The following is a 24,530-nucleotide window of genomic DNA, read 5'->3' on the forward strand; positions in this document are numbered from 1 at the left end:
ACTTTTCTTTTTTGGAAAAAAAAAAAAAAAAAAAGAGAGAGAGAAGAAAAAACTCTAGAAAAGTTAGAAAAACTTAAAAACTTATAACACCTAACAAATCATTAAGAACTTATCAGAAAATCTTCAAAAACTTTAAAGAAAAACTTTTTTATTATTTATTGATTAATTTATTTATTTATTGATTTACGGATTTATTGTTTATTAAACTTAAAAAAAACTTATAAGATTTTATAAAAACCTAAAAATCATTAAGAAAAACTTTTAAAAACTTAAAAAACAAAAAATTATCAGCTAGTCTTATACAATTCATCCATACATCCAATTCCTGACTTTTTATCAGCTAGTCTTATAATATTTATTTATTGATTTACGGATTTATTTGTTTATTAAACTTAAAAAAAACTTATAAGATTTTATAAAAACCTAAAAATCATTAAGAAAAACTTTTAAAAACTTAAAAAACAAAAAATTATCAGCTAGTCTTATACAATTCATCCATACATCCAATTCCTGACTTTTTATCAGCTAGTCTTATAATCGTTCCCATTGGCAATGTAAGAAAGTCGAGCAACACATCCACAAAATCCTTATTGGAGTCTGCATATAGGACTTAGTTATTTTTCTTGTCTACAACAAGCTCTAATTCTATTGGTCTCAGGTTGAGAATTGTTGTTACAGCATGCTCTAGTTCTTTTGGTTTAATAGCCCTTGGTTGGGAAGTTTTCTTGTCTGCAGCAAGCTCCAATTCTACTGGTTTAGGTTGAGAAGCTTTCTAGTCTGTAGGAAGCTTTCTCCGTTTTCTGCAACAATTTCATGACAACACAAATCATATATATATATATATACATGTTTTTTAATTCGAGTTTTGCAACCATAGTTGCTAGGTTTTCAGTTTCTTTGCATGATGATTTTTATGGTACTTTTGTTTGGCAAAGAGTAAAAGCATTTGAACTTGGAAACTACTTCTAATTTCTCTATGCTACGTAGTGATATTAAAAACACCTTGGTTTTGTATATTTTCTTATTTTGCTTGTCTCTAGACTTTCCTTCTAGCTTGTTTGTTATCTTACAGTTGAATCTTTAACATGCTAAAGTGAGAAACTGGAATGAATTAGTAAAAGCTACTTTACCTTCCAAATTCACAGAAGCAAACGAGGCACAGCAAACTCAGAACCTTTGCCATGCCATGTGTAATCTGCATAAAGTAGAGAAGAAGGTAAAAAAGAAACAGAGCTGCTCTTCTCACCAATGGACCATGCATTATTATTTTCACAGAGGCAGGGACCAAGATTGTTTTCTTGACAAACTAGCAGTTTCTTGGTTAATGAGCCCCAAAAAAACAAAAAAAAACAAAAAACATTGATTTTCTTTGAATGTGGCTTGTGATGTCACCATCAAAAAGTCTAAATTTTGAAGTCATTGGCTTTGAATTAATCCCTTTTAAGAATGACATGGCAGCAAGTTGATACTTAGCTTCACGACGAGTTTCTGTTTGAATTGAATTACCTAAGGTATTTTAGAAGAATTCTACATCTAACTTTACTGTTTGTTGGAATACGTTCTTCTTCTGGGTAAAACTAAAGCACATAGGCAAGCAATTAAGCATATATGCAAAAAAGACTAGCTATCAGTGACATGCACTGTTCAAATCCCATTTTGAGATTGCCTGTCATTTGCAGAAGAAACATAGCCATGGAGACGCAAAAATAAATATGCTAAAGCCCTGTACATGGTCCGCAATAATATAAAAGTTGTGCACTTGTTTGTATTTATTATATTATTATTTTTGGTACATAGGTTATTTTATTATAATATTTAGGGAATTGTAAATGTTTCAAGAAATTTATTACATCTGCCATGCATTGTCAACAAAATTTCCTTCCTTAGCCGAAATTAAACCGGTCTGTTAATCACTTTGTCACGAAAAGCATGGTTGAGAATACTTCTGGATATGAGAGAGGCTTGAAGCAGATTTAGAGCCAGCATAGTCAAATTTTCCAACCCAATTAATACTACTCACTAATACCATAATCTCTTGTTTTATCAATCTTACTGCAAAACTTTCTTTGATGTTTTTGCTATAATATTTTCCCACAAATTAGTAAATTAATTTCATTTATATAATGCATGAAACTGGAAAGTTGAGAGTTTTTCTCACCATGCAGTTTACAAGATAAACAAATATGAGATTTTTTATGTCTTTAAAAAATTTACCTCTTCTTCTCCCACTGTAACATACATGCATTCCATGTCTTCAAAGGGAATCATACCAAGCTTGAACATGTCGGAGACAGTTGATAGGGGTTTGATTTCAAGATTGTCTGTGACCAAAAGCCGACCTTCTTTTACAAATCCACCACCACTTGTTATCATGCCCCGCCGTTTGGGATTCATTATTTGGAGTGTCACTTCGGAATGCAGGCATGTTTTCTTGTGCTTATCAGAACAATCGCATTTTTTGTATCTAAGAAATTCTAGTGTTGTCTTTTCCTGGATTTGGAGCAACTGATAACAGCAGCCAAACATGCATTCGAGCTTTGGACTAAGCAGCTTTTCCTTGGTTTCTGTGGAAATAATTTTTTGTTCAATCAAAGTCTCTGCAGTCTTGTACAACTGATCCATGATTCCCATGTATGAATGTCCATTTAATAGCTTTATGACAGAACTTAGAGGAAGGGTGAGAAAAGTGAACAAAAAATCGACAAAATCTGCTTTTGCTTCAACACATAGGATGCTTTCTGTGGACTTGCAGAACCATAGTTTCACTTTCATCTCCTCAGAGGTGGAAAGCAGCTCTCTTCCATATTCATAAGGCATTATTCTTAATGAGTTACACATATAATTCCAATTCTTGAGCACAAAAACATCTGTCAGGGGTGTCCTTGCGATCATCAAACGAAGAAGCAGGTGCAAAATCTGGCTTAGACAAATTAAATCAGCTAATAACTTTGGTTTTCCCTGTATATACTAACAGTAATATTGTATTGCCTTTTCATTCAGAAAAAATAAAAATAAAAAAATAAAAAGAGGAAGGAGGGGAGGGTGGGGGAATTTGGATTATGGTATATGAACTTTATGGAATTCAAACTTGGCTTTCATCTCTTGTTGCTGGCAAGTGTACAGGTGTATTTTATCATAACAAAATGAGTTTTATTTTCTTGATTAGTGACCGAATACAAGAATGAAATATAAATTTTGTCTTGGCCTTGAAAGCAGTATTTTTATAAGCTTTCATTTCCAGAGTATTGCTTCCAAACCATAAACAAATATAGCAGCCAATCTAATTACTAATGATGGCCAACCAAAAAAAGAACTATCTTACAGTTGCAATGACTTACCTCCCTGGGGCCAACAGTGACTATAGCCTTTCTAACTTCAGTGCTGTCTCCGATTTTATTTTCCATAAGCCATGGAAGAGAATTATCCATTAATGCAGGTAATATCTTCAAATCATCACTTATAATATACCTGTCAGTTTTGTTGATAAAAACCCTGCCGATATGCTTCTTGAGGGTAATCTCTTTATTCATGGCTTGTCCACAATAACAAATTGAATTCTTTACCAAACTGAACAATCCACGATGTCTGTCCAAGCATGGAGTTGTTCTGCAAGTATAGATCTTGAAGTAGTTTGTTTTGTCAATCTTGACAACTAAGTTATGGTACAGAAATCCATAAGCACTTCTTGGATTAAGCAACATGGTCTTGCTAGCTTTTGCCCTAAAGCATTCTTCATCATCAAGAGCCTCTACGCTTCTATACAAGTTGTCCATAGATCCGATTCCTGATCTCTTATTAGCTACTTTTATAATTGTCCCCATTGGTAATATGAGGAAGCTAAGCAACACGTCCACAAAATCTTTATCTGACTGTGTATATAGAACTCGATTGGTTTTTCTTTCTATAGCAAGCTCCATTTTATTGGTTTTTCGAATCGTGAAAGCAATCTAAGGTATATGCTGCACCGTGGCCAAACCACAAGGAAATAGCAATAAGACGGATTATATTAGTTACAAAAGTTATCATTGTTTATAATAAAGTGAGAAAGTACCGGAATATTGGAAATTTATACAGTGCCAAATTAAGCAAAAGTATAACTGCATACCTTCCAAGTTGACGGAGACAAATGAAACACAGCAAACTCAAAATGATCTTTACTACCACATGAGCCTTTATTTGGCATAACGTAGAGTAGAAGGGCAAATAGAGCTGCTCTTCTGGCCAATGGACTGTATCTTTCCATATCAACTGAAACAGAGACCAACACCTACTTGTTTTCTCAACAAACTGTAGACCAGGTTCTTGATTCTTAAGGGAACAATGAAAGCCAAAGTTTTCTTTGGATTTGTCTTTTGATGTCACCGATAAAAATAATCCTATATATGTATATATATATATAAAGCTACCTGAGAAATATATATATAAATATATATATAAATATATATATATATATATATATGTACATATAATATATATAGATATATGCTCAAACTAATCAAAGTTGAATTTTGATGGCGTCTTTTGCAAGTTACATGCTTTAACTAGTCATCTGAATATATATTTATATGGTATGAAAGAATTGACTTCAAATTTAGTGGTGGGATGCCCTTGTTCAATAACTAGTCATCTGAATATATACTTATATGGTATGAAAGAATTGACTTCAAATTTAGTGGTGGGATGCCCTTGTTCCATTGTTATATAAATCGTGTATATGAAAGGAAATAACAGGGGTGGATTTTCTTACAAATCTAGTCTAATCATAACTCATAACTACAGGTTGGGAGTTCTTTTCTTTCTTTCTTATTATTATTATTATATTTTTTGTGAATAAAGCTCCTACAGAAGGTTGGAATTTTAATGCTGACTGATGGTATAGAAAACAACCATGGGTAAGAAAACATGTAGGGAACATAACAAGATTGGATAATTGACCTTCTGATGGCAAAACTGAAAGTCCATGGTTGCCCTGAATTAAGCAAACCAGTATTTCATTTAAGGAATTAGTTTTGTACACCAAATAGTTGAGAAAAAAAAATAATTGCCAGGTTCGGAGAAACTGCATGCAGCATAAACCCCTTTTTCATTTTCTTGTTCTGCATCTAGCAGAGACCAAGAACCAAGAAAATAAACTTGGAGAGATGTGGATTCTCTTACTCTTCTTCCTCTTCAAGGCCTGGTATGTATTCCAAGCTCACATCAAAGATAACTGGACTACTTGGAGCAACCCTTGGCCTTCCTGGAGCTGAAGTTAGACCCTTTGGAAATGCCAACTGATTAAAAAAAAAAAAAAAAAAAAAAAAACAAAGAGGAATACAACTAGTTAGATGAAGCTAAGGAGTATCAAACCACTCAAGAAAAATACTAAAAAAATTACTTTTTCAGCTTCATTATTTCCCTTTTAATTATATATTTCCTATTTTTCATGTTATGCATTGAGCATCAAGTAGAATCTTACTGATCCTGGAATGTAGAGTCGACGTTTCCCTCCTGTTTTCATGCTCAGGATACCTTCATCAAGTCCCTTGATTACCTGTTCTACTCATTTGGGTTAGGAATTAGAAATAGAGCTAAACATATATGCAACCATTTTCTCTCAAATCAAGTAAGCCTGTTGTGAAAATATTAAACAATTATGCATTGCTTTGGCTAAAAAAAAATAAAAATAAAAAAATCTGACAATTTATTCTAAAAGATAAAGCTATATTTCAAATTTGCATCTTGAGATTCTTCAGTTCATAGGTAAAGGAGTGGAGATCAATAGCACCACATCACCAAAAGATCCATTACAAATTTGGATTTTTTTTTTTTTTTTTTAATTTTCTCCTAAAATATCTTACACATGGAGCAGTAAGAGATCAGACAAAAGCGCTAGCTCTCCATTCCCTGTTTGGATACCAGGAAATAGTAGGATTCTATCCAATTATCAAGCTGGTCAACCGCATAATTTGACTTTGGGAATAGTTAAGCATAATGACTATTCTTTCTGGTGACCTAACGAGTTAGTTAAGCATAACATATGATTATTCTTTTCTGGTGACCTAACTCTAAGGTGGGAATCTCTTAACATTTTTATAAATTTTACCTGACCAGAGCCGACACGGAAAATATAAAGCTGACCCTTCTCCAGTGAACTGTAAAATTGAAATAAAACATTATAGTGAGAAAAGTTAGTGTTAATCTCTCTTAGATGCCAAAGAGCAAAATAGGGTGCAGCTCTAAAGCTTGTAGATAAGATTCATTAAAAAATCCATACATAAATAAAAGTTCTTGCCATTTCAATTTACCTGTCAGGTGTATTAGATAGGGAAAAAAACAATGTCAATGTGATCAATGTGCTTACCTGTCAAATACTTGTCCAGATGGAACCATGGCTACATAATTGGCAGCCACCTGCAGTTGAAAGAGTCAGGCACATGAAGTAAAACTTGCAGGCTGAAAAATTTTAGTTACCAATTTTTCTCTCTCCCAAAATTTGTTTCCAATAGTTTTACATGTGCTTCCCACTTAATTTAATGCCAATTTTCTTAATTTAAAATAAGTCTACTTCAACCAACAATTGTTAATAATTGATGCAGAAGTTGAGACAAACTTCTACTGAAGTGGAACAATTTTTAGAACAACAGTTTTGGATTTATGCATACTCATTTCTAAAGAGGATAAGAAAATACATATATAGAAAGATTTGCATTCAACTTCAATACAAAATATTAAAAGCATTCTTAATTTTAAGATTTCATATATCTAGACAGAAGGAAGCCAAAACAGTTCACACACCTGAAAACCAATTGGTGGACTTGGGCCTTTACCTACTTTGATATCCTTGTACTGCAAACCAGACTCTGTAGTTACCATAGGCACCTTCAAATATAAAGAAAAACCAACCTTAGTAAAAGCCACTATTATTTGGAGCAAATGATAAATGCTTAGCAAAAATCATTCTCGTATGTCTATTTATATATAATTGTGCTTTTTTTTTTTTTTGGGGGCACTAAATTTAATATCTAACAGCCTGGATAATATAATTCCAGAGTTTATTCCTAAGTTGATTAAAGCTATCTCCTAGGATATCCAAGTCCTATAATAGCTTGTGTCGGTGCATGAAGCATGAGTTTAATCACAGCCTAACTAGTACGAACCATCGCAAAGAAATTTGGTAACAAAAACAAATAGAAAAAATGTTTCAGAGAAGAGGGTAGGTAATCTCACCATACATTTTCAAGCTCTTTCTCACAAGCATCATCACAAAGTTTTGGCTTCTCCTCGGGTGGCAAACCAGCTCCATTGGCAGAAAATGGTGGTATGAACAACAGACTTGAAACTCCAGAAACCAACCCAATCACTTCCCTACGCTTCAATGAATTAACTTCATTCCAATATCCTTTATTCCTTGACTTCTCAACTCTAAGTGCTGAATTCGAGCATTTCACAGCCAATCCTCGGATTTTCCCACTGAAAATGCTTGGATGATGATTGCTAGACAGATTTTTTCTACAGCCATAACCTAACACAAATATACATTGCATTAATGAGCTATACTTCAATACTTAAAAAAGTTATTTAACAAACAGTAGTTGTATCGGAAAGTTTAATAATTTAATCAAATTACTATCAATGATGGAGATTTAAACAATTACAGAATGGGAACAGAAAACATCTCCACAAGAGTCAGAAATTACCAAGAGAGTACAATTAAAAGGTTTTTATAGAGTTTTACGAGATGGGAAAATTGGAAAAAAGAAAAACAATTTATTAATAAAAAGTTAGAAAATGAAAAGAAGTGGGTTACCCAATGGAAGTGTCAGAGTTGAAGGAGAAGAAGCCATGGTGGAGTGGAAGATTATGTAACATTCGGAAACAGATAACGAAATCTTGGGTTGCTTATATCGACTTGCTGACGTGGCTCCCCTCCGGTTTTCATCGTCTCAAATACTGCTTTGAATGTCTATGTTCTTGCCACCTCACCTTCACAGGGCAAAGCCGGTATGATCTGCAAAGTTTATCGGATTTCTGGCCCGAATTGTAAATTGCCACTGGTATGTTAATTTGTTATCATTTAAATAAATTCTAAATTTTTCAGTTTGAGCTTATTTTATATAAAAATGTTTGGTTCTTCTCTCTATAGAAAGAAAAAAAAAATTATAATCTTTTTAAACAGAAAAATTTTAGTTGACCATTTGAATTTTCATTTCCATAAGGAATAAATTTTTTTCTATGAACATAAAAAATTTAATTTGTAATAGATTTTTTTAGTAATAATTCCCAGTTGAATTCTAATATATATGGCCGAGAAAATGCTTTCCAATCTGTTCCCCAAAAAAAAAAAAAAAAGAAATACTTGCGAAATTACTAATAGCCCCAACTGAATTTCCTTGGTCGTTCTAGTATCTTATAGTGTACCTTGCCGCAGAGGATTTAGAAAGCGTAGGGAATCGGATTTGTATATGACCGACTTTTCTCCGAGTCCCTCTTTATTTTGTTTCCCACACTCACCACCAAGCAAAATTCCGACCGAAAAGTTCTCGGGAGGATGGCGGAGTTTCTCTTCGAAGATATTTTCAAGATTGAGCGGCTGAACCCAGATGGGAAAAAGTTTGATAAAGGTTTTACTTGTTCTCAACTTCCATTTGGTGTTTTCTATGCTTTTTACATGATTTTACGTTTCTTTTTTTTTTTTGGGAGTTGAATCGAATAATATTTTGCAGTTACTCGAATTGAAGCAAAGAGTGAGAAGTTTGACATGTTCATGCACCTGGATATTAACACAGAGATATACCCAATGAAGGAACGTGAAAAATTCTCAATGGCACTCAGTTCTACTCTTAATGAGGATGGAACTCCTGACACTGGATATTACACTCAGGTTAACATAATATACCTCTTTTTTTCTTTTTCATATTATTCAAATTTCCCTTCTTTTTTTTCTCATAAGAATATCTATATATTTTGTAACTTCAGCATTTCATAATTTGGTGTATTGTTTTTGGGTGTTTGTGTGAAGTTCTCATGGGGATGCGTGCTGTGTGTTTTTAGAAGTTGTTGTTTGAATGGAGTTTGAGTTTGTTAGATTGAGAGTAATGGGTATTTTTTAAATATAATTACTGAACTTGCAATCTGAGGAATTCTGTGTGGATTTGGATTATTTTGTTGTAGAAGTATTTTCATAGGTGATTGGGTCATCTTCTCTTTGGTTTATGGTTAATTATGTGGGTGCTTAGTTATGGGAGGATTTTATACAAATAGGATCAGGGAAAATCTGAAGAAATCTCTGTAAGATGCTTGCTAGTAGTAACGAATAGTACCTACTCGGAACTCTTGAGAATCTAACAGATATTATGTATGTGTTTTGTTGATATGAAAGTCTCCATTACTATCCATGCCATTTTGAAATGTTGTTTTCTCCTTGCTTAGTCAGATCCTTTTTACTAGATTGCTATTTTGGGTGCTCACTTTTCTTTTTTCTTTTTCTTTTTTGTTTTTTAATCATTTTTAATTTGCGTTACTGCTGGGCTTAATGAAGGAATCTAGTTTTATTGCCTTATGTATGTTGACATAAACTCGAAGCAAGCATGGATAAGGAGTGGAATGTTTTATTGTGATCTTCATGAGTTTTTATACTTTGGATTGCTTCATGAAGTAGCAACATGTCTGACCTTTTTTAAGATAAGGATTCAATAGCTGGGCTTAATAAAAGAATCTAGTTTTATTGCCTTTTTATATCGACATAAACTCGAAGCAAGCATGGGTAAGGAGTGGAATGTTTTAGTGTGATTTTTATGAGTTTTTATACTTTGGATTACTTCATAAAGTGATGACATGTTGACTTTTTTTTTTTTTTTCCCTTTTTTTTTTTTCGGATTTGGGCTCGACTGCTGGGCATAAAAGAATCTAGTTTATTGAGTCATGTATATTGACATAAACTCGAAGCAAGCATGGATAAGGAGTGGAATGCTTTAGTGTGATTTTCATGAGTTTTTATACTTTGGATTGCTTCGTATAGCAATGATATGTCTTGAATTTTTTTCTTTGGGTAAATAATGACGTGTCTGACTTGCCTGTTGGCTTGTAATTCACTTTGTAAACTGGTTTAAGTGTACTCCCTGGGTGTAACATAGCTATCGTTTCTTTAAGTGTCCGACAGAGCAGAATAATTCTTGTCTCACTTTGTAAACCAGCTTTAATGTCCTCCCTGGATGTAACGTAATTATTGTTTCTTTAAGGGTACGACAGAGCAGAATAATTCTTGTCTCACTTCGTAAACTGGCTTAAGTGTTCTCCCTGGGTGTAATATGCTATTGATGAAGTGTCTGACAGAGCAGACCTTCCTACAAATCATCATTGAAGTTTTGAAGTTGTAACGGTTGTCCTTTCCATTTTTTACCTGAAGCTGTTATTATGCCATTACTAAGCTTTCATCATGCCATTTACTTGTCCTTTCCATTTTTTACCTGAAGCTGTTATTATGCCATTACTAAGCTTTCATCATTCTTCTTCTTCTTCTTCTTCTTCTTCAAACCATCCTACAAATCATTGTCGAAGATTTTGATTGAAGAAGTTGTATCAGTTTTCTTTTACATTTTTGACCTGAAGCTGTCATTATGCCGATTCTTCTCTTCTTCGTCAAACCTTCCTACAAATCATTGTTGAAGATTTTGATTGAAGAATTTGTATCGGTTTTCTTTTCCATTTTTTGACCTGAAGCTGTCATTATGCCATTGCTAAATATTTTGCGTTGCATGCTTGAAGAATCAAATATATGACCAGTCCTTTTGGTTAATTTGTAGTGGGATCTGGTCAAAAAGTCATTTAGTGGTATCTTTTATCATCGAAGGAAAAAGTCATTCTACCTCTAGATATGCCAACTCCACCATTGACCATTGTGGTTTCACCCCAATTTCATTAAAAAAAATTAAAAACATTAGTAAATAATAATAATAATAATAATAAAAGCCTTCACGTGGTCTATACATTGTATCTGACTTGTAAAATTTTGAACTCAAAAGGGATCAAATTGATTTGTAAGGAATAAGGATGTACTTTGGTGATTTGTGCTTTCTTAACATTTACTTTGGGCTATGGTTGTTTTTATCATTTAAGTGATTTACTTAGTTTTATTCCATTTTGCAGGCCAATCGGAAGACTCTTGCTGACAACTATGAATATGTCATGCAAGGGAAGTTATATAGAATTTCAGAAGGTCCTGGACATGGTGGAAGAGCGTATGTATTGACATTATTGTTACTTTCATAGCTTACAATTTATGACTAGAATGTATGTTTTCGTTAGGATTGATGACCAAATGACAGATATATATTGTTCTATACAATTGCCCTTGCTGCAAAATGGGAAGGTTCACTAGTCATCATATAATCCCATGACTTAATTGTCTAAAAAGTTTTCCAAGTTTGACATTTCCTTCAAAAACACCATTCCATAAAAATAAAATTAGGAAATTTTGTCTATGGTATAGTATCATTCTTTTCTTTTCTTTTTTTCTCTTCTAATTAAGGGGGTGACTGAATTGGGTTTCTTTGGTTCTTGTGTTTCAGAGAGATAGATGCTTCATTCGGTGGGCTTTTGATGATGCTGAAGGGTGATCCATCACATTTCAAGAAGTATGAACTTGACCAGAGGCTATTTCTGCTGATAAGGAAGGTGTAGAAATTGTATGATAATCTGGAAAATCAGAAAGGCTCTCAAAGTTCTGTGACAATATGGACAATTTTTAGCTTCCTGCGATATGGAAATTCTGTACTGTTTGCTGCATCATCGGTGTATGTTAAGACATGACTGCTGTGACAATCTAAGACTTTATGGTAGTCAAAATAAAATTTCTGGTGTTCTTTTTCTTTTTCTTTTTTTTTCTTTTTCTTTTTTTTTTTTTAATTTCTGGTGTTCTTTTTCTTTTTTCTTTTTTCTTTTTTCTTTTCTCTTTTTTTTTTTCTTTTTTTTTTTAAAAAAGGGCCTTTTACCTCGTCAAATGACCAAGCTTCTCTCACAAACTACGACTATACATTCAATAACCTTCTGAGAACCACTAATGGCCAGTCGGTTTTCAAATTTTAGCCGTTAATGAAGTTTAGAAATATATATATATATATTATATAAAGATAAAAGTATTAAAGTCACAAAATTATTAAAAAAATAAGAAGATGTATTAAATCCTTTGCGGCACAAAATGACTACTCCAAAATTTCTCGAACATGTGAGATCATAACATGTACAAAATTGACGCTCATAGATGGGCCTGTTATTAAAATATTATATATATATATATATATATATTTATATATGTATATATGATGGGCCGGGTTGTCTCGAAGTGCCGAAGTTCAAGGCCCAATAGGCCCAATTCGATGGAAAGCCAACCCCAAAACACCGAAAAGCAAAGAGAGAAAAAAGAAGAATTCCCGAAAACCTGGTCAGTTGGAGAAGTGAATGCGAGATTGTGATCGGTATCGTCTTCAATCCTATCTACAAAATTTTCTTATTGCAAGTCGCTGCAATTTTTGAACTGGAATTCGCTCCAAAAATGGCTGCGAAACTACAAATATTTACGGGGTTAACCTTGGCATCAACACCTGCGTCCTCGTTCCAGGCCTCTTCTTCGTCTTTGTCGTTGAGCACCAATACTCACTGTGTGGTCAAGAGGCCTCTCACGACGTCGTTCTTCGGTGGCGGAGGTGTTTTTCTGCCTTTTTATTTCTCATTCTCATTTGGTGGCCGGCTCTTGAATTTTCTGTTTCTATTGCTGTTGCTGCTGTGGATTTCTTTGTTGGGTTACAATTTTGGCTCTCTGCTTCTTTTGATTGTTTATTTTATAATTCAGGAGAAAAGAAAATGAAAGAAACAAATTTTGAGTGCTTGTTACTTAATTGGCAATCAAAATTGTCAATTGGAGTTTTTGTTTTCTGTTATTTTTAAAGCTTTTTCTTTAGAACTTTAGTGCGTATCACATTGGAGGTTGTACCAAATAAACAATTAATCTTTGTTTTTTGTAATGCAATAAAACATTTTGATTGATTAAATGTATGGAACTTAGTATTTGAGATGGTCAAATTGGTATTCTCAGATTGTTGAACCCAATGTGCTAAATGTTATGGAGCTATTTATTTCAGTTCATGTGGAGAAAGGGCTTCATTTTTGCAAAAACATAAAGCCTCTTTTGGATTTCGTATCACCAATGCTTTTTGCACCTAAATCACCTGGATAAACTCATGTTATATTGGATCAACTTTTATTTCGGTTTTCAGTGGGAGCTCTGAAAGTTGAGTTAATAAGGTTATCTCCTTCCAATGGACAACATTCTTTTAGACAACGTGGTGGTGCTCTTGGTGCCCAAATGAACCTTTTTGACCGGTTTGCTAGAGTTGTCAAGGTGATAACTACCAAAAATTTCCATGATTTTTTTTTTTTTCCCACATAATATTAAATTATCATTTCACAAACATCATTGCTGCTAAGTTTTAACTGATACTTTTTTCTATCTTATATTAATGGGCATAATTGCAGTCATATGCAAATGCATTGATAAGTTCCTTTGAGGACCCGGAGAAAATTTTGGAGCAAACGGTTCTTGAAATGAATGATGACTTAACAAAGATGCGTCAGGCCACTGCACAAGTAAGCTTTTCTGTTCTTACAATTTTTTTAAGTTTGTTTTCTTTCTTTCTTTCTTTCTTTCATTTTTTTTTTTCTTTTCAACTGTTATCTTCTCTTCCCTCATGTTCTCAGTTCTTTTTCTTGGATTTCTTTTTATTTTATATTTATTCTCTCTTCTACTTGTTTTGTAAATTAAAAAACAAAAGGCTGTATTACATCACATGTTGGACATATAGAGATGTTGTTGCTGAACTTTAGATAGCCCCAGAAATTTTGGGATTATCCCTCATTATGAATCTGGTGTACTGGTTTTCAATTCTCTTGTCATATTCCCCTATGGTCATTGAAAGTTTATCAACTTTTTTTGTGAAGGTGTTGGCATCTCAAAAGCGGTTGGAAAATAAGTACAAAGCTGCTCAGCAAGCTTCTGAGGATTGGTACTACCAACAGAACTGTAATCATCCCTTTCCTATATATACTGGTCTATAGATGCTTATTAAGCATTTCCTATGTTATCTAGGTATCGCAAGGCACAGTTTGCCCTTGGGAAAGGAGATGAAGATCTTGCACGTGAAGCCTTAAAAAGGCGTAAATCTTTTGCAGTAAGTGTCAACTTATGCTTTTTCACTTTGCGGAAACAGTGGTAATTACCAATCTATAATTCAGCTGTGAAACATCAATTGTCTTCTTGTTCCTTTTATGCTCCCAATAATTACATGATCTTTTCTGTGCATACCAATTTACAAAAATAATATATTGATTTATGTATATTGTAGAACATGTTTTTTGGTTTACAAGAATAGATGATTGTTGGAAGCAGTTTTTGCAAACCATGTCAATCGTGAGATAAGGCTATAGTGTAGAGGAACTAAACTGTTAGATTGAGACAGTGGTTGAGAGAGAGAGAGAGAGAGAGAGAGAGAGAGAGAGAGAGAGAGAGAGAATGTGTATTCCAATTGCCAGTATTGTTGATTTCCTAATGCGAGAAGGTGCAGTGCAGAAGTAAAATTTTATATTTTGTTTGCAGGATAATGCTAATGCTATAGTGTAAAGTAAGAATTCAAGGAGTTATTTTCAAAATTCTATTTTGTTTGCAGGATAATGCTAATGCTTTGAAAGCTCAACTTGATCAACAGAAAAATGTTGTTGAGAATCTTGTCTCTAATACACGGGTAAGCTCTATTTATCTTTTTTCACCATCGGCTTTGGGTAGCTTTTGAAATTTAACATGTCATGGCATGCAGCAAAATAGGCTTGGATTCAATTTATATAAAATTGCTATCTAAAGATGTCTTTTAATAACCAAAGACCATATATCTGAACTTCAAGTCCTTTTTGGTTCACCAGTTTAAGTAATAATTATGTGTAGATTTCCCTTTGTTTAAACCTCATCTCTCTTCCTTCTGAATTTGATTTTAAGACTTGAAATAAGGAGGTTGACACCACCAGGACATAAAGCCATATGTATTGACCTGATAAGTATTGTGATGTAAATTTTAATGATTTACTATAATTGCATTGCATGAATTTCATCGGTAGATTTTGGAGAGCAAGATACAGGAAGCAAGGTCAAAGAAAGATACTCTGAAAGCACGTGCACAGTCTGCAAAGTTTGTCTCCACTGCCACACTCTACGTTCTCTTTTCTGTGAGTTTGTTACCTCCTTAATGTTTTGTGTTGATGGTGTCAATTTCATGTTGCCTTAGGACTGCAACCAAAGTGAGTGAAATGGTGGGTAATGTCAATACAAGTAGTGCCCTTTCTGCTTTTGAAAAGATGGAAGAAAAAGGTAAGACCTTGCTGATTTGGTATTACTGTTTGAAATTTTTATGTCTAAGATGACCTCCCCCCCCAAATAATCCAATAATGCTATTGAATGTCTTCGCTTTTACCTTCATCTTTGTTCTTTTGGTTTATCTTCTCTTTTCGGCATCATTGACTTTAAATCACTTTGCTGGCGAGCCATCATATTTTTTTCTAACAATAAAGACTAATCGATCTGAGCCTGAGTTTTTTACAATTTTACAATTTATGCCTGCTAGTTATCTGTAGATTGCACTCGGGTTCATTAACGTTCATATTGGCTTCACCATTTCCTTCTCCTGCTTAAAATGCTATCTTTCTTGAATGTGATTTTGGCAGATTAAAATAAGATTTTTGAATCATGTTAACTGATGATTCAATAAGTAAATATTTTTTCCTTTGCATGAAAAAGAAAAGAGTACAAAACACTTTTGCTTCCTTGAATATAATAATCACTTTAATTCTCTTAAAGGTTGTTCCATTTTGCAAATATGACTTTTTACACATATCACCTGAAGGGAAAACTGGATTTATCAAGCTGACTTTTTTCATTTCGTTTTTATTTTTGAAAAATCTTCTTAACAGTGTTGGCAATGGAATCTCAAGCAGAAGCTCTCGGCCAGTTAACTGCTGATGATCTGGAAGACAAGGTAGTACATTGCTTCTTCTTTATGTCCCATTTGCTAATGTCTGTACAGTTTGTGAGCTTCAGAATATTTTTTTTTTGTCTGTCTCATCCATAATAAAAACTACTACCCTTTTTCATGTGCTACATATCATAAAACATAATCATCATCATCAAACGCTGAAATTATACCTTACATTTACTTTTACATGAATTGGAAAAAGATGCCTCCGTCCAGGCTTCGTACTAATAGATGATATTATTGCAGTTTGCATTGCTAGAGGGCTCATCAGTTGATGATGATCTTACTGAATTGAAGAAAGAACTATCAGGTGGCTCAAAGGTAAACATTTTGGATGTTATACAGGAAAATATATTCCTTTAATTTATAACCACGTTCCTTCTTGCTAGCCATATTTTGCTTCCTCAAAATTAACTAGGTTTTTGAATGTTGACCTTAATGCTGCATCGGTGCTTAAATTTGTGATCACCTTTTCAAAATATGACTTAAGAAATTTTGTAATAGTTCCACAGCGGTATTTTTGGTTGTAGACATGAGAGGAACAGGAATTGTAGAAGTTTTAGATTAGCTATATTGTAGTCAGTCTTTTTTTCCTCTTTTTTTTTTTTTTTTTTTTAATTTTCTCTCTCTATCATCCTAACATCCAGCTTGGATTTAAATTGAACGTGTTATTTGTGTTGTGTTGCCCCTTTATTACCCAACAGAAAGGAGATCTTCCACCTGGACGAACTGCCACTACAAGCACAAATACAGCATACCCATTTCGAGATGCAGAGATAGAGAAAGAGCTGAAGGAATTAAGACAGAAGGCAAAGGAGTTCTAAATTTTACTTGGCAGGCAAAAGTATTTGGAATCTGCAAGTGCAAATTTGGATATGGTTCCATTTCGCAAAGATGTTTAACATTTGTATAGCGTAAGGCCAAACAGATTGGATTGTATAGGTAAACGCCAAACTAGATGAATCATCCACAATGTTCCAATGGGGTATGTAACCAGCTTAGCTGCATGCTTTATGATTATTACGATGCCACTGGCTTTTGTCATGTTGTAATTGTAAAGTGCTGTCGTTAGAAATATTACTTTGGATTATGTGCAATACCTTATTAATGGTATTTTTGGAACCATTTTTGGCAATTTTCTATACCATTGGGGGCAGATTGAGATCTAATTGTATTTTATAGAGATTCCATTGACATAGTCACTGTTCAAATCTAAACCTACGATTAAAAAACAAGAAAGAAAAGAAATGCTAGCCTTTCGAGGAAATTTTGATATCATGCTTTTGTAATTACTTTCGCAGTGCTAAATGTCATGGATTCTAATGTACATATATACAACCACAAAGTGTAATCAATTTCTATGTGAGCTGGTTCCACGTTTTCACGAAAACCTTTTGAGATCTTTTAACCAACGGGAAAAAAATAAAATAAAGTAGTTGGTATTCGCTAATTGAACTACATTCGACTTGGTCCTGTGAAAATTTCTCAATTTTCTAATGTGGTCTTCGGCCAACCATCTTGACCCAAGTTCTTATGTCTTTAATATGATTAAATTATCATTTTGATTATATTTTTTGCAAGGGAAACTTGGTAGCCATTTTTGACAGTCTTATTAGTGCATATGACATGGTCTTATTTCCTCTTTCATTTTGTTAGTTGATCAGAATTAATGGTGATATTTTCTAGGGGACTTTAGACAATAACGACCAGTAACATATATGTAAGGACTGAAGGCCAAAACAAAGAAAACAAAATTCTATTTTATAGTTTTTTATTTTTGGATGAGGTGCCATCCTGGGGATTTCCTTAAAACTGTTTCAAATTTTGCTTGGTTTTTGGAGTCCATTCAAAATATAATAATCAAAACCACATGGTCAAATATTCAAAATTTCCAAGTTGGACCTCGTTAACTTAATGCCATTAACATTCAAAAATTATAATTACATTGTTACCCCTCGTCCTATAAAATGACCAGAACCACCTCATCTTTGTTTGACATTCTATGCCTGGGCAAGGGTATTTTAGTAAATTCAAACAAAACTTTCAAACTTTTATTTTATGCATTTAGACATTGACAAATTCAAGCATATATATGAAATTGAAATGTATCCGCTTCTCCAGCCAAAAACACAAGCTTCCCGCTTACAAGCTCATCGATCACCTCAGCCTCCATGACTGATGACTATTTCATAGCTACATGGTCAACACGTAATCCTGTGAGCTAAGCCAATAACCCAAGTCCAACAATACTGAACCAAAACTCTCTCGTTCTCTCCTTTTCACCTGCTATAAATACTCGGACACTTTTAAACTCTCTTACACATATCAACAAGTACCAGCTTCCCCAAAAAGGCAAAAAAACAAAAACAAAAAAAGAGAAGAAAACCCCAAATACACAATCAAATTAAGATGGATTCCCAGAAGAAGATGAGCATGGTTTTGATAATATTTGCAGTGGCAATAATGATATTGTTGAGCCATGCTGGTGTCGAAGCAAGCAGAGTCTTGCCTGAGGATTTTGCCAGAGCCAATCACCTCCAGACATACACCACCGTCTACGAAAAAGCCAAGTTCACCATGTCATGCTGGCTCGGACGCCTTGCCTCCGGACCCAGCCCCAGAGGCCCTGGTCACTAAGAAGTGCATGCGCTTTAATTTGTTCGTGGCCTATCAATATAATAACGCATGCAAAAGAATTCTTCGTTATCTATATTTCTTTAATTATTTTTATCTTCTTTTTTTTTCAACCCCTTATGTTGTCTTAAATATTGAAAATTTTCAGACTACACATATATAAGGGGTTATACGTATGAAGGAAAATGTAAATAAAAAATAAGATTCTATTTGTTCAATATACAGAATTAATATATATATATATATATATTGATAGTTTCATTACCTTATATATTCTCAATCTCAAATTTATCATGTTATTTAAATTATGACTTGTATGAATATATATGTTATGTACGTGTATTATTGCATCGTACTAGCTCGTCCGTTGCACCTCAACCATGCGTGCAAAAAAAGTAATACCATATCCTAACTAGTCGTTATCTAATTAATTACCAATAGATCAAGTTAACCATATATAGCTAGCCTTGCTTACACTCCAGCCATACTGAAATGGTCATGAAATATTGGTTATAATTGTTTCTACTTACGAACCAAATGGACTTGGACTATATATATATATATATATACACCCCTATCAGAATGAAACTAATGTTGAAGACTGGATATATTATACATTAATTATGACCAACATCTAATTAGGAGTTCTTTTAACTTGCAAATTAAGAAGTGTTAATGTAGCCCAACCAGGGTCCCATTAATTTCAAGTATATATTATATACTCACATTTATATAAACTTTGTTATACATATCGTACTTAAATATATATGTAGTACTCTTCCATGTACACATAACTTAATAATTAATTACCTATTTCTTCTTCAAAATTAAAATTCAAACTCCTTTTGTTATTCCTATAAATTCTTATAAATTAATATGACAAATATATAAAAATTCAATCCATATGAATAATATATATTTTAACATTCTGAATAATAAAACTCATTTATTTTCAATTTAAAAATTGAAGAACTGGACTATGTGTGTGTGTGTGTGTGTGTGTACTCACCCATGGATATATAGATAATGAATTTTCATAAGTATATACGCATGCCTTGTCTTTAATTTGGTGGTTAGAGAACCACTCACTCCTTGGAAATTCAATGTACGTTAATGGATTTTCAACTGGTTAATATTATTGAGAATTGATTTTTTTTTATTAATTATTCTTCTTTTTTTCTTTGAAGACAAATGCTTATTTTTTGGTTATAAAAAGACAACTTATAATTTGGTTAAAGCAAAAAAAAAAAAAAAGAGAGAGAGAGAGAGACAAACATTCACAAAGTATAGCATCTCAAATGAGTTTTTTTTCTATGTTATTATTATATTAAAGATTTATGATTTCTTTTCTAAAATCACACTCGGACCAATGTTCAGTCAAAAGAATTCTTCGATTCAACCAGAGCTAATGTTAAGAACATGCCAATATACTCAATGACCCCAATCTGACACTTATTTTGGAAGAATATCTTTTTGTTTTATGTTATGCACTTATGGGACTGTAGGTGTCCCTGTTCGGAATTCTGCCGGTTGTTGTTTTCTGACTTTGATTAATTTGTTGTTAATTTGAGGCATTTTTCAAAATTACACGATACTAAGCACTTAATTTGACGCGTTTTTTCAAATTACATGTACAATATTCCCACATACTAAGCACGTTTTCAGATAATGCCCATAAAATATACATGTTTATCTTCTTCTTCTTTTTTTTTTTTTTTTTGACAGTTATATAACAAAAAGCTCATTTATTGAGATTAATTGATTTGAGTATCATTTCAACAAAATCAAGAAAATAAGAGAAAAAAAAAAAAAAGAAAATGATCATACCAACTGCATGCATGAGAAAAGTATTCCCTATGCATTTCTCTATTAAATATTGGTTGGTAGATAATATTCTTTAATTTTCATTATTCTATTTTTAAGCCTATTCCTTTGACTTTCAACCAAAAATTAAACCACCCTTTAAGACCACCCCAATTTGCCTTTGAATTTGGAATACCTGAGCATGATGAGAAAACTCAAAAAAAAGTATCTACTATTAAGGTTTAAAAAATTGATATTAATGAAAATATTAAAAATTTAAAATATGAAAATTTCTATGAGAATATCGAAAAATATCGAATATCAATAAAAAAATTTAAAAAATAATAAAAATTTATTTTAAAAAATAAAAATTTTTATTGAAACTTTAGAATTAACTTATTTAATCCATTGATTATAAAACTTGCTACAACATTGAATGGATGTTATATTATTCTTGGTGAATTGATTTATAATAAACATTAATGACCATAGATGAATTATTATTAATAAAAATATAACAAAAAATACATATATGATAAAAAAAATTATTAACTAAAATATATAAAACGACTATTATAATTATATTATAATTCATAAATATCATCTTATACTACATAAAACTTCTGGGTAGTTGAAAATTATCGATTTCTTCCTCATTTTGATTTTGAGATATAAAATGTGAAAAGTAGTTATGAAAAAATATATTTTCATGATAATATTATATATAATTATTAATATGTCAACCATATGGATCTTGCATTATTGGTTGACTATGTGTATAACTACTACTCTTTGATGGTTGAGTTTAAAATGGTACCCATGAGATGCTGCTTGATAACATTCCATAAATATCTATTAATAAGGGTTATGAAAATGACTTCCAACCTTTGTAGATTCAAAATTCATAGAAATTGAATATTCTTCTTGTTGTGACATTTTCATTATAGATTTCTCTTTACATATATAGTCTTTTCCAACAGTAGCGAATCATTTACCTACATCTTTACTGTTATGATATTTTCTTGGATATTTTCGAAATTTCAATGAAAAATTTCAAAAATTTTCATGGAAATTATATATTTTTTAACTAAATAGTTAAGGATTTGATGTGGATATTTTACAGAAATTTTCATGAAAATTTTGGCAAAATTTTAGAAATTTCAATAGATATTATGGAAGTTCTATTCATTTTCATTTCAAACTTAAATTTTATTTCAACCCTTTCAAAAAATAAAAATTTCGAGAAAATTTCGAAAAAATATCAGATATTTTAAACCTTACTTGCTATATAGTCAAACTTGAATAAACACCATATGCTAATTTGAATAGATGATTTTCTACTCCCATTCCTATAGTTATTTTTTTTTTCTTTAAAATTAATTTTGTATCTTTATTAATATTTTTTAAATAAGGTAATATTATATCTTTACTTTATTATTATTATTTTTTTTTGGTATATATACATTACAAATTTGTATCTAAATTAATTAATTTTGTTGATTTGATGAATAACTAGTTTTTATAGATTTTATCCTTAATGTGATTAAATTGTTCCTTTATCAGCTTTCCGGTTCTGATTTTTTTATTTTTTATTTTTTTCATCTGGATCCTTTTGTTTATTCATTTAGGATTTTTTTTTTCTGAAACAATTTTTTACATTTAGGATTACATTATATATGTAATAATTAATTGGGTCTATAAGAAAATTATCCTCCTATTTATAGCGGGATTTGTAGGTTCATAGTTCCTATGCATGTATGTCTTTGTGAGCAAAACCACTCCCGCGTCCATCCACTATACCTTACTGACATGTGGCCAAATCTTATATGTGGGTACCCTTGGAGTGCACACGGACTTCTCCTATGTGATAGGTAAAGCAAATCCATTGAATAATTTTCAGTGGTTGATAGAATTAGAGCTGTTAATTTTAATTTTTATTTATATAGTTATCATATTTTTTGTAATTATAGTCAGTGAACTTTAATCAATGTTGTGACTTGTTTTTAATTTTCATAATATCTTAGCTTTCTTTCCTTGCGCACATAGTTTAACTATAAAACTTTTTACATGTCACAAGAAAATTTAATGCATAGAATCTGCTCCTTTGTTCCCAGATCTAAATGCTCTATAAAGAATTTCCTCCTCTATATGTGTATATATATATACACCTCATTTCATTTATTAGTGCATCTATTACCCCCCCCCCCCCCCCCAAAAAAAAAAAAAAAAATTCATTTGTAGTGTGTCCCTCCACACCATAACTTCTACCCAATAACACAAATCTAAACATATATAAGCTTTGAGTAACGTCATTTTTAGGAATTAGGTTATTAATTTGATGAGAAGGATAAAAGACTATCAACCTCTTGCTGATTTTTGGCATGTTGATTTGCATGTTGAACCATGCGGGGGCTGAGGCGGGCAGTGTTAGTGGATGATCATCAGGTGGAATCACAGCCGTCCATCAATGAGAAAGCCAATCACAGGACCATCCTACACCCACTCTGGCTTCGTCATTCCCTCTCTAAGTGGGCCAGTATTCCTCGTGAAGGTAACGTAGTGGATGATCATCAGGTGGAATCACAGCCATTCATCAACGAAAAGGTCAATCAGAGAACCATCCCACACTCTGTCTGGCTTCACCGCCCCCCCTGCGTGGGACCCAGCCCTTCTGGCCAAGGAAAAGGTGCTGTTGATGGTCACTAAATAATTAATTAAAGTGCATACAAGCATATGTATTTTTCTTTACTTGTTTTTTTGGTCATCAAATTCAAGGCAGAATATGATATATAGAGTGTAATGTTCCTGCATAATTTCAAGCAAATGCTGCTGAAATATTAAAAATAAAGCATATATTTATATATATATATAAATGGATTATTAATTAGTTCGTAATTAATTAATATATATCCATTAATAAAAGGCTTTTATATATAACCTATATGTTTTCAATATTTAGTCAACCACTGGGACATAATTCCGGGAGACACGCATATTTTTAGTCCTACGAACATGATCTTAAATCAATGAGACTGGCCGGGCGAAATTAAAGCATATTTTTGGAAGTATATATAACTACGTTTTGCAAAGGCAAAGACTTCTGTTTGATTTTGTAGCTTTCATGTGTGTTTGTGTGTGTGTGTGTGTGTGTGTGTATTTATATATATATAGCTTAATGGGGTTAATTCTTTTCTTCTTATTTTTGTTATTTGATGCATTTTTCCAAACAGCATGTGCATTTGCACAAATTAAGCTTATTTTCAGACAAACCAATAAATTAGATATATATTACCAATTTACCATGACTTTAACGAAGAACCAAAACCTTTACTGAATCAGGAAAACATAATTGTTCTGAAGTAAATTGAATATATATGCATTTGTCTATGACGAATTGTCTGTCAATGGCTTCAATGCACATGCAACTAATTAGTCTATAATTAATTTCTTTCCTAGCTAAATAACCACCCTAAAGTTGAAAAGACAAAACAGAGCCAAACGATTTTTCCAAATTAAGCATAATCTGGCACATGCCATGACTAATAAACCGTGACCAATTACCAGAGTAATGAGGAAATTACGATGTTGAAACTTGAAAATGATTATTCGCCAAAAAAAAAAAGGTCCAACATATATATATATATATATATTTGTAGAACTTAGCCCCAAATTGACTCCAATAATATTGTAATTATGAATTGGCTAGTTATTAGTCATACAGTAAATGCAAGCCGCTCAAAATTCAAACCATGTTTTAGATATACTAATTATCCATGACTAACTCGTCCAAAAATTTCCTTGTTCAGCACGTTGAGCCTGTCAACAAATTCACCGCGACTTATGGACCTTAATTAAATAATATTTCCCCTACCTCCTATATATGTATATGTATATACATTCACACACAAACACGTCCTACACTACAACACAATATATTACTCAAATGCAAGAACACTGAGATATCTAGGCGCTCTCTTTTGGCAATCGATCGGAATTAATAGCCTTTTTTTTTTTTTTTTTTTTTTGGTTGCAAATCATAGA

General features: G+C 32.4%; 4 protein-coding genes across 4 annotated transcripts; 2 read left to right on the forward strand and 2 right to left on the reverse strand.

The window, feature by feature from the left end:
- Nucleotides 1-481: 481 nt before the first annotated feature.
- Nucleotides 482-4,799, reverse strand: LOC112493225 (uncharacterized). Its single transcript, XM_025078546.3, has 5 exons — nt 4,106-4,799; nt 3,339-3,959; nt 2,215-2,916; nt 1,131-1,195; nt 482-800 (listed from the first exon to the last, which is right to left on the reverse strand). Exons 2-5 carry the CDS (start codon nt 3,915-3,917, stop codon nt 773-775), a joined length of 1,374 nt encoding a protein of 457 aa, XP_024934314.2. The 5' UTR covers nt 3,918-3,959; nt 4,106-4,799; the 3' UTR covers nt 482-772.
- A 143-nt stretch (nt 4,800-4,942) lies between these two features.
- Nucleotides 4,943-8,210, reverse strand: LOC107406574 (peptidyl-prolyl cis-trans isomerase FKBP16-3, chloroplastic). The gene is made up of 7 exons (XM_016013722.4): nt 7,790-8,210; nt 7,215-7,504; nt 6,778-6,861; nt 6,344-6,393; nt 6,086-6,134; nt 5,459-5,533; nt 4,943-5,273 (listed from the first exon to the last, which is right to left on the reverse strand). Exons 1-7 carry the CDS (start codon nt 7,824-7,826, stop codon nt 5,154-5,156), a joined length of 705 nt encoding a protein of 234 aa, XP_015869208.2. The 5' UTR covers nt 7,827-8,210; the 3' UTR covers nt 4,943-5,153.
- Nucleotides 8,211-8,435: 225 nt separating this feature from the next.
- Nucleotides 8,436-11,849, forward strand: LOC107406585 (DNA-directed RNA polymerases II and V subunit 8A). The gene is made up of 4 exons (XM_016013731.4): nt 8,436-8,603; nt 8,706-8,863; nt 11,128-11,219; nt 11,550-11,849. Exons 1-4 carry the CDS (start codon nt 8,531-8,533, stop codon nt 11,659-11,661), a joined length of 435 nt encoding a protein of 144 aa, XP_015869217.2. The 5' UTR covers nt 8,436-8,530; the 3' UTR covers nt 11,662-11,849.
- A 544-nt stretch (nt 11,850-12,393) lies between these two features.
- On the forward strand, nt 12,394-17,196 carry LOC107406102 (membrane-associated 30 kDa protein, chloroplastic). The gene is made up of 11 exons (XM_048467361.2): nt 12,394-12,683; nt 13,254-13,378; nt 13,513-13,623; nt 13,975-14,039; nt 14,123-14,204; nt 14,700-14,774; nt 15,142-15,212; nt 15,309-15,391; nt 15,991-16,055; nt 16,299-16,373; nt 16,757-17,196. Exons 1-11 carry the CDS (start codon nt 12,533-12,535, stop codon nt 16,874-16,876), a joined length of 1,023 nt encoding a protein of 340 aa, XP_048323318.1. The 5' UTR covers nt 12,394-12,532; the 3' UTR covers nt 16,877-17,196.
- Nucleotides 17,197-24,530: the final 7,334 nt, after the last annotated feature.

This window comes from Ziziphus jujuba, chromosome 1 (genome assembly GCF_031755915.1).
Source record: "Ziziphus jujuba cultivar Dongzao chromosome 1, ASM3175591v1".
NCBI classification, from domain to species: Eukaryota; Viridiplantae; Streptophyta; class Magnoliopsida; order Rosales; family Rhamnaceae; genus Ziziphus; species Ziziphus jujuba.